Source organism: Cutaneotrichosporon cavernicola (assembly GCF_030864355.1).
Source record: "Cutaneotrichosporon cavernicola HIS019 DNA, chromosome: 4".
Taxonomy (NCBI): Eukaryota; Fungi; Basidiomycota; class Tremellomycetes; order Trichosporonales; family Trichosporonaceae; genus Cutaneotrichosporon; species Cutaneotrichosporon cavernicola.
Window position 1 is genome coordinate 2,179,722 of NC_083396.1, and position 13,824 is coordinate 2,193,545.

A 13,824-nucleotide genomic window follows, 5' to 3' on the forward strand; every position below is an offset into this window, starting at 1 on the left:
ATATTGTATTTGTACTGGGGACGTGACTGTACTCTTGCATGCACCGATACTCTAATAACAACAAGACAAGGATTTAAGGATATGGATACACTAGAGAGGGCGCAGGTGCGCGAGGACGGCAGACACGAGTCGCGCGGGGTCGTTGCGTTCCCGCGCCTCTTGGACGAGCTCTGCGAGATCCATGTCGTGCCCCTTGAGGGACGCGTCCTCGAACCGGCCACCAGCGTCAAAGTAGAGGCGCAGCGTAGCGCCGTCCACATACTCGATCTCGAGGCCGTTCTTCGAGACAGCTCGCGCGCTCTTGATTCCCATAAGGGATCTGTACGCCGCCAAACTGACCGCATACCACCGTCCGAGCTCGTGTGCCCGCACACCAGCCCCACCCGCCTCTCTCTGCCTGCGCACCTCGGCTGCGCGGGCCTCCTCTCGTTCTCGGTCCCTCTGAAGCCGCGCAACCTCCTTATTGCGCCGACTCAAATCACTCCGTAGCTCGGCGCCACATGCGTCCGCACTGGCAATATCGGCAGTCAAGCGCTCAAGTTCCTCCTGCTGAGCCTCGAGCCGCGCATCAGCCTCGGAAGTAGTCAGGCGCTGGCGTCAGTAAATTCCCAAGGAAACTAGCTACCTTGTCGGGCGGATAAGTGCTCTTGAGCCGGGCCAGCTCGAGCTCCATATCGGTAATACTCTTATGTAGGGCGGCGACCTCGGCTGTCTCTTCCGCCAAGCGGTTGTGTTCTGCGTGAGCTTGGCCTATAAGATTTCAAGCTCACCAGCGGCACTCTTCTTCCCCAGGTCCAGAGCCTGGGCGTACATCTCGGCTATCTCCTCCTTGGTAGCCTTGAGCCGCGCCTTCTTGACCTTGTTCTGCTTGGCTAATGTCAGATGTCAAACACTTGGTTGGCATACCTAGCTCCTCCTGCTCTCCGTCACGGACGGTTTCGGGCGCCTCGCCCGTGATGGCATGTAGGAATGCGCGTTTGGCTTCCTGCTCGATGAATTTATGCTTGACGTCGCGGAATTGGCGCTGGGGTCAATTAACTGCTGCAACCTTGCTCGCTCAAGACCCACCTTGTGTTCAGCATGGCGTTTCTGTACCAGCGTAGGATCGAGAAGGGTCTCGAGGTCGACCGTCTTGCCTGCGCCGTCGATGGCGCGTTTCCGGAACGCCACGGCATGCAGGGCTAACGAGGTGGGGTTGGCTGCGGCCTTGAGGAATCTGTTGTCAGCTATTGCATATTATATATATTACTCTGCTGTAGACTCGTAGAGCTCTGCATGGGCCGACGGGATGCTGCCACCTGATAAGCGCGACATTGTGAGATGAGTAGTTGTGTTTGTGTGTGGAGGTGTTGTTTACAAGTCAGTCGCGCGGAACCAAAGTCGTGATAAAGACATGAAACAATGACGTGGACGGCATGATGTGATGACCTCCACTGTTCAAGATGTGTCAATGACGCGATGGTTTACTGGTACCGACAGACAACACAATGACAGACCTCGCCGCCGCGATCCGGTCCGCGGCGACCCGGTCGACCCAAGACCAAGTCGACGCTCAAGTTACTGCCTATCTCGATACACACTATCCCGATCTCGCCTCGCTTGCTTCGCTCGCGGGACCAAGCAAGCTCGGACGCACTCTATCCCAAGATGCCGAGTACTGGCGGGGACACGAGGCCGACGCACACGCAAAGCTCAAGGTAGCAGAGGCCGCCCTCCCGTCAGCCATTGAGAATGCGCAATCGAAATTGAACAGCGTACTGAACAGAGCTCAGGTGCTCACTCTCGAGCGATACTCGCTCTCGGACGAGGTGGGCCGCCTCATGTCCGAGCTCGACTCGTCTGTCATCTTAGACGACGGACCAACGAAGCGTGACCCAACCCTCCTGGAGCGTGTGGAAGATATCCACGCCTCGATAGCTCGCAGCCGCGCCACACTCGCGTGGGCCAGTGTTCTCCAACGAATCCTTTTACAGCGGTATGTTATCTCCAGCAACCACGCTGATAGAAAGTGATACCGTCCTAGATCCAGCAGGACACAAACCCTCAGCCCTCGCGGCAGTCCCGATATTCCGCCGCCTCGTGTCCAGTGTTACTGAACTGGAGAATATCCTGCCTCCCGGAATGGCGCTTGTGCGTGTCCTCCGCTCTGTGCGCGACGATACCTGGACACAGCTCAAGGACGCCATGTCCGCTACCCTCGTCGCTGCGTCGGAACCCCTCAAGTGGCCGCTGCGGGTTGATTATGCTTCTGTTCCAGCTGGCGATCGACGTGCTTTCGAACACGCCTACGCTGACCTCTTGGCGCTTCAGGCCGAGGGCGAGCGCCTCGGTCTCTCCCAGCGATGGGGAGAGCCGGCATGGGCCAGCGGGGCCGGATTGTATCCCATCCAGGCGCTGGTGAAACCTATCGAATTGCGGTTCCGGTACCACTTTATGGGCCGGCGGGACACGAACCGCGTCGATAAACCCGAATGGGCATTCGCCAGCATTACCGACATGGTATTTGAACACACCCAGTTTATTGCCGATTACCTCCAACCTCTCACGGCGCGTGGCGGCTACGGGAGAGTAGATGTGCGGTCCGAGCTGACCATGCTCCTCTTCCCGATCCTCCTCACGTTTCTGCGCACGCGCATGCCCCACCTCGTCTCCCATCCTGCACTACTGGCGCATACAGTGTACCAGACGGTATTATTCGATGACGCGGTGCGCGAGGGTGGCTTAGACCTTTCGCGCACGAGCTGCGGCGGCACCGAGTGGGATGGTCTGGCCGGCGTCATCCTCCGTGAAGGTGACTGGTTCAACGAGTGGATAGCTGGCGAGAAGCGTTTTGCAGAGACGCAACTGAACGAAATCATCTCTTCCCCAACAGCGTGGATTATCAGCGATACAATCGAGGACGACGACCTGACCCTTCCCACGACCGAGAGTGCGCGCCAAGTCCGCGCCCTCCTTGAAAGCATTACCGACCGTTACTCGCCGCTTCCTGCGCTCGAGAGCCGCGTAGCCTTTGTCAGAGTCGTCCAACTTCCTCTCTTGGCTGCATATCATGCGCGTCTCGCCGGATCGCTAGACGCGTTCGAAACCCTTTCCAGCGCATTTGTCCGCGCCGTCCCTGGCGCGCTGGGACAGCGCGCTCCAGACGCCCGTCTTACAGGCACTGCCGGCCTCGAACGCCTTCTCAAAGCATATGTGAGCGCCGACTACACCCTCGCCGCTCTCCGCGCATGGAGTGACGATATCGTAAGTTTGAAATGCCCCATCCCATGCAATCTAACACCAGCTCTTTGCGGAAATGTCGGCTGACCTCGCCCCGGACTCACCCTCCCCACCTTGTGTGTGGGAGAGCATGGCGCAAAAGTATGCAGCGCTGCGCGCACGGTCAGAAGACATGGTCGTGCGTTTGGCAAGTAGCCAAGTCGAGTCGGATCTCCGCGACCACCTCACTCGGAGATGGGATGTCGGACTCGAGGACGGGCCCGACGCATCACCAGAGCCCGAGCCCGAGGGCGCCGACTCGTCCCTCGTCGCTGGACTGACCAGTTACACGGCGTTCCTGAGCCTCTGCGCCAGTGCGCTTCCGCGGCCGGCGCTCGCACGTGTGTATCGCCGCCTCACAGCGCATCTCGTCAACCATATCGCCCAGCGGGCAGTGTATGCCGGATGGTCCAAGTTTACAGCTGCTGGTGGGCGCGCACTCGCTGCTGAAGCCGGTGATTGGCGCGCGGCCGCACGGCAGGCAGTTCCCGGCATCAAGACGGATGCGGCGTGGTCCAAGCTCGTAGACATGGCCACCGTACTCGCGCTGCCCTCCGGTGGGAGTGGGGATACGGCGACGTTTGCACAAGCCATGGCCGCGGCGTGGGGTTCGCAGGGCGCGCTTGAGAGTCTGAACGAGCGCATTGGTGTCGAGATGGACGCGGACGAGATGCAGGCGCTGCTGCAGCGCCGTGTCGAGTGCTGGCGATAATAGTGAGGATGAGGAGCCACATACATAGCCATGGGTAATAGTAATACTATCTAGAAGCGGCGGCCTGGGGCGAACCGTGCAGGCGGTCGAGCAGGCGGCATCGGGGGACGTGGGGCCGCAGCACCCGCGCCAACCCCGATACCGACTCCAAGACCAGCAGGGGAGATGTTACTGAACAGACCCATAATGTCGTCGGGCCGGAAGATGGGCCCATCGAACTGGCGTGTTGGAGGCAGCGTGCCGACAAACCACGAGAGTGCGGTGGGTAGGCCAGAGCGGTCGCGTTCCGAGCCAGGTGGGGGCTGTGGGCCGCGCCCGCGCGGAGGAGGGACCGGGGAGTGGCCTCCCACAGGTGCGAAGCGCCGGGGAGGTGATGCGGGGCGGGCACGCTTGATGTCTGGGCGTGGGGAGCGCGGTGGGGAGCGGTCGCGCTTGGCCGGCGAGGATGGGGGGATGGGGGACGCGGTGCGGGGCGGGAAGGGAGGGACCGGTGGCCGCGCCATGTGTGGAGGAATTGCGCGGCCGCGGAGAGCTGGGCCAGGGGCAGGTGCTGCTGGAGGTGCGGCCGTGTGTGGCGCAGCAGCGGGCCCGGCTCCACCCTGGCGGGCACGCAGGCCGAGGTCGCGCAGGGCGATCTCGTCGACGCCAGCGTAAGTGTGGCGCTGGGCAAAGCGCTTGAGCGGTGAGTCGGAAGGGAACGCCTCAGCCCAGCGCGCCTCGAGCTTGTGCACTGCGGCCAAGTCGCCGTGCATGTACTCGAAGCGTGCCCAGGTCTCCCAGAGCGGGCGAGCGAGCGCTGGGGCGATTTTGAGTGCCGAGCGCTCGAAGAGAGCACGCGCATTCGTGTCGTCGTTGATGCTCAGCAAGAACTCTAGGTACCCGATGACGAAGGGCACCTCGTCTGCAAACTGGCGGATGCCGAGTTCAAAGATACGCACCGCGACGCCAGAGTCCTTGTTGCTGTGGTATTCCATGAGCGCGCTTGCCTGAAATACATGCCACGTGATATGAGGCGACTTGCGCCCCTTGCCGAAGACGAGGCGAGCTGACTTGAGGCCCTCGGAGCGGCGAGCGAAACGCATGTACATAACCCACGCTGTGCCGGCGGCAGTCTTGGCCGCCTCGATATCGCGGCCCCGGCGCTCGGTAACGCGCTTGCCGCGCTCGTCGCGCTCGCGCACCATGCGTGCTACGTCGCTCTCCTCGCTGTCAAGCCCAGCATGGACCGGGATCTCAGGACCACGTGCGCGCTCGACCTCAGCCGCAACGTTGTCCTGCAGCTCTTCGATCTCTGTGCTGACGCCGGAAATGAGCCCTTCAAAGATACTGTGGCAGTCGGCGTAGTTCTTACGGTCCTCTTCGAGCTCGACGAGCGCGAACGCCAAAAGGAAGCTCTTGGGGCACGCGGCGACGCCTGCGCGCAAGAACGCCACACCCTCGTCAGCTCTCCCGGCGTTCAAGTGGTACGTCGCGGCATAGTGCCACAGCTCGGGGAAGTGGCGCATTTGCGCCATGCACTTGCGTAATGCGTAGTCTGTACGCTGTACAACGAGACTGGGGTCGTCGCTCTGCAGCGGATTGGATTCCTCCCACTTGATGTAGTTGCGCCACGCACCGACGACGCGGCGCTCGCCATCGCTAAAGTTGGGGAATGGCGGCAGCTCTGGGCGCGGCAGGGTGTCTGTCCGCTGCCGGCACTCACGTAACGCCGTACGTGCGGTCATATAAGCGGGCGAGCGGTCGGCGAGGAACTTCTTCGCGGTGACCTTGTTCTGTGCGCTCTCGAACGCATCGTAGTTCTTCCACAGGGCCTCGACGTTGTTGAGCGGGATTGCCACGGCGCGCTGGAAGATCTTCCGCATGTTGTCGGCGTTCTGCTGCTGCTCCCAGGGATTACGGGTCTTGTTCTCGCCGAGGTATGAGATGTACTCTTGCCAGATCTCGCCGCTCTCGCGGTCCACGCCACATTCCTTGAGTGCGTACTCGTACGCCTGTGTGACTGTCGAACGTGTCGCCTCAGGATCAGGGCCGTCCGCGGGGTTCTGCCGCCGGATGTAGTGGAGGTAAGCCTCTGTGGGTTAGTGGGAACGGCGGGAAAGACGAACTCCAGATGTTGATGTCAGCCGCAGCCATGAGCGTGCCGGCGCTGTTCAGTGCCTTTGAGAACAGGTCCTCCACCTCCTTGAAATGAGACAACGCAAGCTCGAGATTGATGAGCGAGAGCAAGGGACCGGACTGGGGTCAGCTCAAGCAATCAAACGTAATCTGGACATACAGCCGTTGGGTTATCGACGGCGAGCGCGGCGTACCATGCGCGTGCGTCTTCCACCTCGGACCTGTCGACCGCCCAGTTGAACAGCCACAGGAGGAGCGCCTGATCGGAGGGATCTGGAGTGAGCCTTTAGAATTGGTCGACTATCTCACCATGGCGCCACTGGCGCACCAGGTCGTGGTTGTTTGCGACACTTGGTGAGTCGCCCGTCAGGCCTTCCGGAAGGTCCACTTTGGGCTGATCGTTGGTGTCGGCAGGGATGTCAGGCATTGGCATTGGCATTGGTGTACCATTAGAGGGTGTTGCCTCAGCCTCGGTTTCCGCGTCGTATTCCATCTGGGGTGGTGCGTCGTATTGTCCCTCGACCTGGCCGGAAGGCCCGTATCCTTCTTCCATCTCTTCCCCGCTCTCGACCGGTGCAGGTGGGTCGTATCCCCCTCCAGCAGGCATGGATGGGTCGTAACTCGCTTCTTCTTCATCTGGTCTATCGTAATCCCCATCTGCCGGCCTTGATGGGTCGTACGGACGCTCCTCATCCGAGTAGCCGCCCTCCGCAGGCCTCGACGGGTCGTAGTCTCCTTCCCCCTCAGCGTCATATTCCCCCTCAGCGGGCCGGGAAGGGTCATAGTCTCCGCCAGCCGGTACCGAAGGGTCGTAGCCTCCACCAGCCGGCACAGAAGGGTCGTAGTGCTCGACATTTTCACCCGCTGGCACCGACGGGTCGTACGTCTCCTCTGCTTCGGCGTCGGCTGGCATCGACGGATCGTACGTCTCGGCCGCCTCATCTGCGTCCACTGGCATGGATGGGTCATACGTCTCTGCGCTGCCGGCGGGCACCGACGGGTCATACACCTCTGCACCCTCTGCACCTGTCACATCAGCCGGCGCTGGCTCAGTCATTGTGGATGATGAAATGTCGATGAAGAGTTGTGGGAGAAAGGGAGAGGGAGAGTGCGTCTGCAGCTGTCTGTGTCTGTCAGGTTATCCATCCATCAGCAGCGCTGAGAGGTGGAACAGAACAATGGAAATATGGAAGGAAGGTTGTTTGGCGGCCGTCACTAGTCGACCTCGATTCGTTCTTGAAACCCGACAATCGCAAGCGTCATGAAGGAGGGTCCCAATCCACGTCATTAACCACCACGTGGTGATAACTTCACGTGGGAGTTTTGCCTTACAGGAGAGATGAGCCGGCGAGTGGGGTAATGTACGGAGATGGGTCTTTTCTCCGTCATATTTGGTTGCCAGAATAGCAGAGGCCTGGAACAGCGGGCAAGACAGTGGCATATCGTCAGCATCGTCTACACTCTGCCATCAGCATCTACGGGCTCAAGATAAGTCCAGTGGAGGGTTCAATGGAGATGGAGATATGTGCCCGTTCACAAACGCGCCGTTATGACGCATGAGTATGGAGAGGGCGGACAGGCAGTAGAAGACCGGGAGACTAGCCGAAAGCCGCCGTCGTTTGCCGATAAGACTTGAGAATGCATGGTCGTGCTCATCCTCGCCGTCGTGCTTCTCGACGTCTCATCGCCCACTTGCTCTGTCCATCTCTGTTCCTCTACTTGATATTCATACTACCGCGCGCCGCGCTCGTCGTTGGGCATGAAGGAGATCCCAGCTGCGGACAAGACTTTTGCGACCATCGGAGCAATCCTTTGGTCCATCCAGGTCATCCCTCAAATCATCAAGAGTTACCGCACAAAGAGCACAGATGGACTCAGTCCCGCCCTCATGTTGTGAGTGTGTTTACAGTGTTTACGGTGTGTGGCGGTAGTAACCCTGTTTATCAGCCAAGCAAGGCTGGGGACGACAAGCGCTCGCGCTCGCTCTACCCCGCTGTGCCAAGCCTTCGCCCCAGTTGCGCTCACCCGCTAACCGCAGTATCTGGGCATGCGCAACAATCTTCCAGGGCTCCTACCTCGTGGCGATGCGGTCCTCGATCCCCCTCCAACTGCAACCACAAGTGTTTGGCGCTCTCGGCGTCATCTCATGGGGTCAATGCCTGTACTATGGGAAGAAGTACTCGCTCCGCAAAACTCTTTGCTGCGTATTCACATTCTATGTCTTCTTTGCGGCCTTTGAGACCGGATCCGTCTACGCTCTTTGGGCCGGGCAGAGGCGGGGTATCACTTGGCCCATCGATATGTACGGGTGGATCACGAGTGCGCTGCTCATCCTGGGCCTCATGCCCCAGTACTACGAAATCTACAAGCACAAGGAGGTTGTGGGCATCTCGCTCCTCTTCATGGCTGTTGATATCTTTGGCGGCTTGTTCTCGGGCATCTCGCTCTTCTTTAGGAAACACTTTGATAGTATTGCTTTCGTGCAGTACTTCCTTGTTGTGGTGCTCGATGGCGTCGTTGTCATTCTTGCCTTCATCTTGAACCCGATGGCCAAGAAGAGGCGAGCACGCGAGGCCGCCCTCGCCGACGCGGAGAACTCGGCAGGCGTCGAGGACAGCACTATGCCCAACCCTAACGACAGCGGTTCGGCAGCCGTGAGCGTCTGCGACGACGGCAGCAAGGCCGGCGACTCGTATGTTCGCACCATGACAAAGGCGACCGACTCGACCAGCTCAGCTCGCTCAACCGACGACTACGACTCGATCATCGGCCGCGAGGAGCGAGCTGTCTGAGCGGCTGCTCACGCCACTTCTTGTCCACTACATCTAGACTAGCCATACTTCATATCTTCGGCATAGCATCTTGGAATCACATAATTCTGGCATGGATCATTATAGAATCTTATTAGAACACTTGGGAGTTGATGTGCATGACGTCCGGTCGATGCGGCATTGCTCAACAAGAAGGAGTACATTCATTTCGTCTACACACACATGTCTATATATCTATCAGCGCCAGTAGTGACACCCTACTGCATCTTCTCCGCCACCTCCTTGTCCGCGACGCGTTTGAGGATGGCCAGCTGGTTCGCGACATCGCGCAGTGTGCTCAGGACCATTGCGTTCCCGCGGATCCACCCGTACTCAATAAACGTGAGACCCTGCTCCTCGCAAAACTCCTTGACCAGCAAGCTAGCCTTACGCTGGTGGTGTCGTGGCAGGCGCGGGAAGAGGTGGTGCGTGACCTGCTGGTGCAACCCACCGTGGATCCACTCAATGTTCTCGCCACACACGACGTCCATCGTCGTCCGGAGCTGGCGCGAGACAAAGCTCTCGCTCGGCCCCAGGTCTTCGGTACTGCACGCAAAGTGGCTCAGCACAATCTGCACATGCACAGGACTCGCGCAGATATGTGAGATGAGCATGTACGCCAAGGCCATGCGCCAGCCTCCAAACGATGACACTGCCCGAAGGAGGAGACCGTACCACGTCCAGTAGAAGGCGAGACCGGCTACTTCGAAATAAAAGAAGGCGTTACGGCGCGCCTTGAGGAGCAGGAAGCCGTACGAGAGGGCGTACAGGTTGAAACGGGCGAGCGAGAGGACAATGTAGTACAGCCTGTGCTGGAAGTTGAGCAAGAATCGGGAGGGTGCGTCAAACGCCACGACGCGCTTGTAGTATGTGCTCCAGAGGTTGCGGAAGAACTGGGGCGTGATGGCGAAGAAGGGCATGTGCTGAATGTCCGGGTCGTGTTCTGGGTGGTTGGTCACCAGGTGGTGAATGTCGTGGTTGTCGCACCACCATCCGGCGCTCAGTCCTCCAATCCAGTTGGCGACGAGCGTGCACCACATGCGGTCGGTCCACCAGTCGCCCGTGAGGCCTGAATGGCCAGCGTCGTGCGCCAAGACTGACCGTCAGCAACCTCCTTAATTAGATACTCACAGGTCAGCTGCTGCCAGCAGAAGCCGAGAAGTGCGGCACTGCCCATCATCCCCGCCCACCCCGTGGATGTGAAGAAGAGGTAAGCCGCCCCACCACCGAGGAGGAGGTAGCGCACAATGTCGCTCCCGTAACCGCTCAGCGGTCCCGGTCGCTCAAAGTATCCCTTGTCCTCCAACTTTCCTTTGAGGATGCGGTACGCCTTTGAGCGGGCGTGCTCACGTGCGCGCTCGACATGCGGTACGGGGAGTGGCTCCATCATCGAGGGGTTGAGTTCCACAACCTCGAGTCCCATCGGAGCACCATTGACCTCGTCGGAACCCTTATCGGATGCGCCACCCTTGACGCCGTCGACGATCTGCGTTGCGAGGCGGATCTGGCCCTCCCGCGCCCAGTGGCCCTTGACGCCGTCGGGGTGCGACACGAGTCCGAGAGCAATGGGCGGCGTGAGCGGCACCCATCCTTCCACATCGGTGTAGTCGGCAGGATCAACGCGCGCGACCGCGAACCGGTCCATCGTGGCCAGCGTCCCTTTGCTGTGGTAGGCTGCGATCTCGTCGGCTCCGTCCCGGCCAACGAAATGGGCGAGAGCGAGTGCTCCACCGGGATGGTACGCCGCCCAAGACGCCACATTCAGAACAGTGTCGTCGCGGAGGACGAGCTGGCTGCCGGTGCAGATGCGGCGTGCGATTTCGGCGCGTGTCCAGACGGGGAGTGTTCGGCCCTTGGCCTTGCCGGCTGAGGTGCCGTTGGCGTGAACCATCTTCGGAGGCACTTCTGCTGTCGGTGCTGTTCCGTTTGCCATTTGTGGTTTGTCGTTTGTTGGTGAGGTTGACGACAAGGAAGAAGTGATTGATAGATTGACAAGGGTGTCTTTAAGGTTGCGGAAGTTGCTTCAGAGTGTGCCAACCGTCAAAGTCCTGAATGTCCACGCATCGAAACAGCCTTGTTCCTGAGACATATCCCGCGTGGGATATTACATAATTCAGTTCCAACGCTCTTGTACTCTTGTGGCACACGTGGGTGGGTCTGACTAGCCTCCATACGCACTCAATAACTCAAGATGCATACACGTTGTGGCAATACAGTAGTAAAGTCCATTAGCTGTTGAAACGATTAAATCTTCGCAAAGAGCTTGGGCGTAGTGCGGAAGCGGGCTGATGTCAGCATCAACGTCAGCATCAGGTACCCGAAACTCACCCCAGCAACAGATCAGTCCGCCAAAGATCTGGATCGAGGCCATGCAGATGATCATGTACTTCCATGTGGTGCGTCCCGATGCGTCGAACAGCGCGCCGCCAAGGGGGCCAGCGATGAGGTTTCCGGGTCCATTAAACAATAGCAAAATGCCAGTGTTGGAGGCGAGTGAGTTTGGCCCAAAGATGGTGACGACAATCTGGGGCATAAGACCCAAATACCCAGGTGCAATGAGGCCGTATAGGCATGCAAAGACGCAAGCAAGGGCAAAGCTGCTCACGTTGAGCCAGAGGGCGAATTGAATTATACCCGAGATGACAAAGACGCCAATGTAGGTGTTCATGGCCCCAATGGCGTCGCTGCAGAAACCAACTAGGCCTCGTCCGACCGCGACGGAGAAGGATAGGATCATGAGTGGGGCAGTGATCATCATCGGGTCGGTGATTGAGGGGAACGTTGTGGCCATGTACTGGTTCAGGAAGAAGAAGGGAGCTGGGTAGCCGATCACGCCGATTAGAAGGGAGATGGCGACGGACCAGAATTCCGAGCGGGACAGGATGGCCGTGTTGATTAGCTTGCCGCGCTGGCGCTGGGCTTCGGGCGAGCCGGGGCGGGTGCGGATGAGCGAGACGGCGATGACCATGGCTGTGAGGTTGACGAACGACATGATGCTGGGGTCAGCGGGAGAATCAAGATGCGTGAGGGGGATGATTGGGGATGGTGAAGGAGCGGCGGATACCCACAGAAGAGTCTTGCCTGCGCCAACCTGCGTGATGAGGCGCCGGACGATGATGACCGAGATACCGCCGCCAATCCCCGCGCCGCCCATGGTAATACCCGACGCGAGGCCGCGATACTTGTAGAACCACTGGGACGGGAGGGAGAGGAAGAGCGGAACAGCGAGGCCTGGGGTTAGCACCAGTAGGGAATGTCAAAGGTGCCACCAACAGCCGGTTGAATGGAGCAGCTGTACAAGTACTCACCCTGTCCCATGCCGGTAATAACGCCCTGGCACAGAATTGTGCTCCACAGCGAGTGGCTCCAGCTCGCCCCAAACAACCCCGCCCAACAGACGACACAGCTCGCGATCAACATAGGTCTGAAACCCAGCTTATCCCCAAGCGCGCCTGAGAAGAATGCGCACACAGAGTACATGAATCCCTGCGTGGTACCTGCCAGGGACAGGACGGAAGTTGGGGCCGTCTGGAACATGTTCTTGGCGTAGTACTGGTGTCAGCTTACTCTAGCGATAACGTACCTCCTGGAACACGCCATAGCTCATTCCCCATCCGTTTGTTAGTGCGCATAACGTCATGCAGCATGCAACTACGACCCAGCCATACCCCCCGTCGGGGTATACGTATGGTTCTTCCTCTTCTTGACGGCCTTTCTCCTGGTCTGTACATTGACAGACCTCCTTTTCTTCCTCTTCGGCAGTCTCGCAGCACGGGACGTTCTTTGCGCTCTTCCCACTCCGTTGGCTGACGCCACTACGCGTGCTGAGTGCGTCTTCGTCGTCGAATACCGGCTCGATCCCAGGTCTTGAAAGGGCAAATAGGGCCGGTCGTTGGCCTGTTGCACTGCGAGTCCTTTCGCGCGCCAGTTCACGAGCCGAGTGCGCCGTCGCTATGCGGACAAGCGGACCACCGCCACCTACTGAAGCCGGGTCAAAGACCGAGACGACGTCGGCCGTCGGTGGGAGGGGGGAAGGTGTGCGTTGGGCCGGCGAGCGGGGACATGGCGGCGCAGGGCAGAGCGCGGGTTTGGTGCAGAGGGTCGTCGTCGTCGAGAGGTCGGTGACTGTACGTGTCAGGCGTGGGTTGGTAGGCGGGGCATTCTCGACGATGGTGGGGGTGGGGGCGGGGGTCGGAAGGGGTGTGTCGGCAGTAGACGATGAGAGGTGAGCGTCTCCTGGTAGATCCTCGGGGACTGGCGACATCCGCGGTGACGCCGGGCTTGGCTGTTCAGAGGTCATGGTCGGTAGTAGCTGGTGGGGCTTTGAGAGCTTCAGTGCGTTTCTTTAGTGTACTCTTCAGCAGCCACACGTCAGAGGTATGAGTAACTGATCGCAAATCTGCTTACTAGACTCCGCAGTGTTGGCAGCGAGACGACGACAAGATTGCAACTTTGCGACTCGTCGCATTTGCCCGATACCGGGCCGCGTCCCGGCGACTTTTCCTCGTGATCGCGGGATCTGACTGGATACAGTACCTGAACTCGAGGTTACACCGCTCTTGTGCTCCATCGCATGTCTCCGTTTCATGGAGTCACTCATTGCTAAGCATAGCATGTACCCTGCATTGTAGTGGTCTCCGCCGGCCCGTCGATCCGCCGAGTCAACTCGTGTGCATTGGATGCTCGGTCCACATGTCAGCAGACTGCCAATCCGCAAAATCAGTCAAGTGACTCACCGGCCCAGCTGGCAGCTGGCAGATTGCAGCTGGCAGGAGAGCGGTGACTTTTTCCACGACATCGCTCGTCCGAGAATGTGGCCCGATCGGTCAATTCCGTAGGTCTACGCCCTGCCTCAAGTCCAAGTTCAAGTCGAGGCCTAGCGGCGTCATAGGAATGTCGTCAGTCATGGCTTGGGTTTGAGCGACCGGT

At 59.4% G+C, this 13,824-nt stretch overlaps 6 protein-coding genes across 6 annotated transcripts; 2 read left to right on the forward strand and 4 right to left on the reverse strand.

Moving 5' to 3' along the window:
• Positions 1-90: 90 nt before the first annotated feature.
• CcaverHIS019_0408370 (uncharacterized protein) lies at positions 91-1,314 on the reverse strand (the record flags this gene model as incomplete). The annotated part of the gene is made up of 6 exons (XM_060600716.1): positions 91-591; positions 626-735; positions 771-872; positions 907-1,024; positions 1,069-1,216; positions 1,250-1,314. The coding sequence occupies 6 exons, from the start codon at positions 1,312-1,314 to the stop codon at positions 91-93; spliced, it is 1,044 nt and encodes a 347-aa protein (XP_060457282.1).
• Positions 1,315-1,487: 173 nt separating this feature from the next.
• Positions 1,488-3,970, forward strand: CcaverHIS019_0408380 (uncharacterized protein; the record flags this gene model as incomplete). The annotated part of the gene is made up of 3 exons (XM_060600717.1): positions 1,488-1,975; positions 2,010-3,243; positions 3,284-3,970. The coding sequence occupies 3 exons, from the start codon at positions 1,488-1,490 to the stop codon at positions 3,968-3,970; spliced, it is 2,409 nt and encodes an 802-aa protein (XP_060457283.1).
• A 50-nt stretch (positions 3,971-4,020) lies between these two features.
• RNA14 (uncharacterized protein) lies at positions 4,021-7,142 on the reverse strand (the record flags this gene model as incomplete). Its single annotated transcript, XM_060600718.1, has 4 exons — positions 4,021-6,041; positions 6,076-6,205; positions 6,246-6,358; positions 6,395-7,142. 4 exons carry the CDS (start codon positions 7,140-7,142, stop codon positions 4,021-4,023), a joined length of 3,012 nt encoding a protein of 1,003 aa, XP_060457284.1.
• Positions 7,143-7,844: 702 nt separating this feature from the next.
• Positions 7,845-8,877, forward strand: CcaverHIS019_0408400 (uncharacterized protein; the record flags this gene model as incomplete). The annotated part of the gene is made up of 2 exons (XM_060600719.1): positions 7,845-7,978; positions 8,124-8,877. 2 exons carry the CDS (start codon positions 7,845-7,847, stop codon positions 8,875-8,877), a joined length of 888 nt encoding a protein of 295 aa, XP_060457285.1.
• Positions 8,878-9,113: 236 nt separating this feature from the next.
• On the reverse strand, positions 9,114-10,828 carry SLD (uncharacterized protein; the record flags this gene model as incomplete). Its single annotated transcript, XM_060600720.1, has 2 exons — positions 9,114-9,991; positions 10,027-10,828. 2 exons carry the CDS (start codon positions 10,826-10,828, stop codon positions 9,114-9,116), a joined length of 1,680 nt encoding a protein of 559 aa, XP_060457286.1.
• A 311-nt stretch (positions 10,829-11,139) lies between these two features.
• On the reverse strand, positions 11,140-13,195 carry CcaverHIS019_0408420 (uncharacterized protein; the record flags this gene model as incomplete). The annotated part of the gene is made up of 5 exons (XM_060600721.1): positions 11,140-11,180; positions 11,224-11,891; positions 11,964-12,126; positions 12,204-12,447; positions 12,479-13,195. 5 exons carry the CDS (start codon positions 13,193-13,195, stop codon positions 11,140-11,142), a joined length of 1,833 nt encoding a protein of 610 aa, XP_060457287.1.
• Between the last annotated feature and the right edge of the window lie 629 nt (positions 13,196-13,824).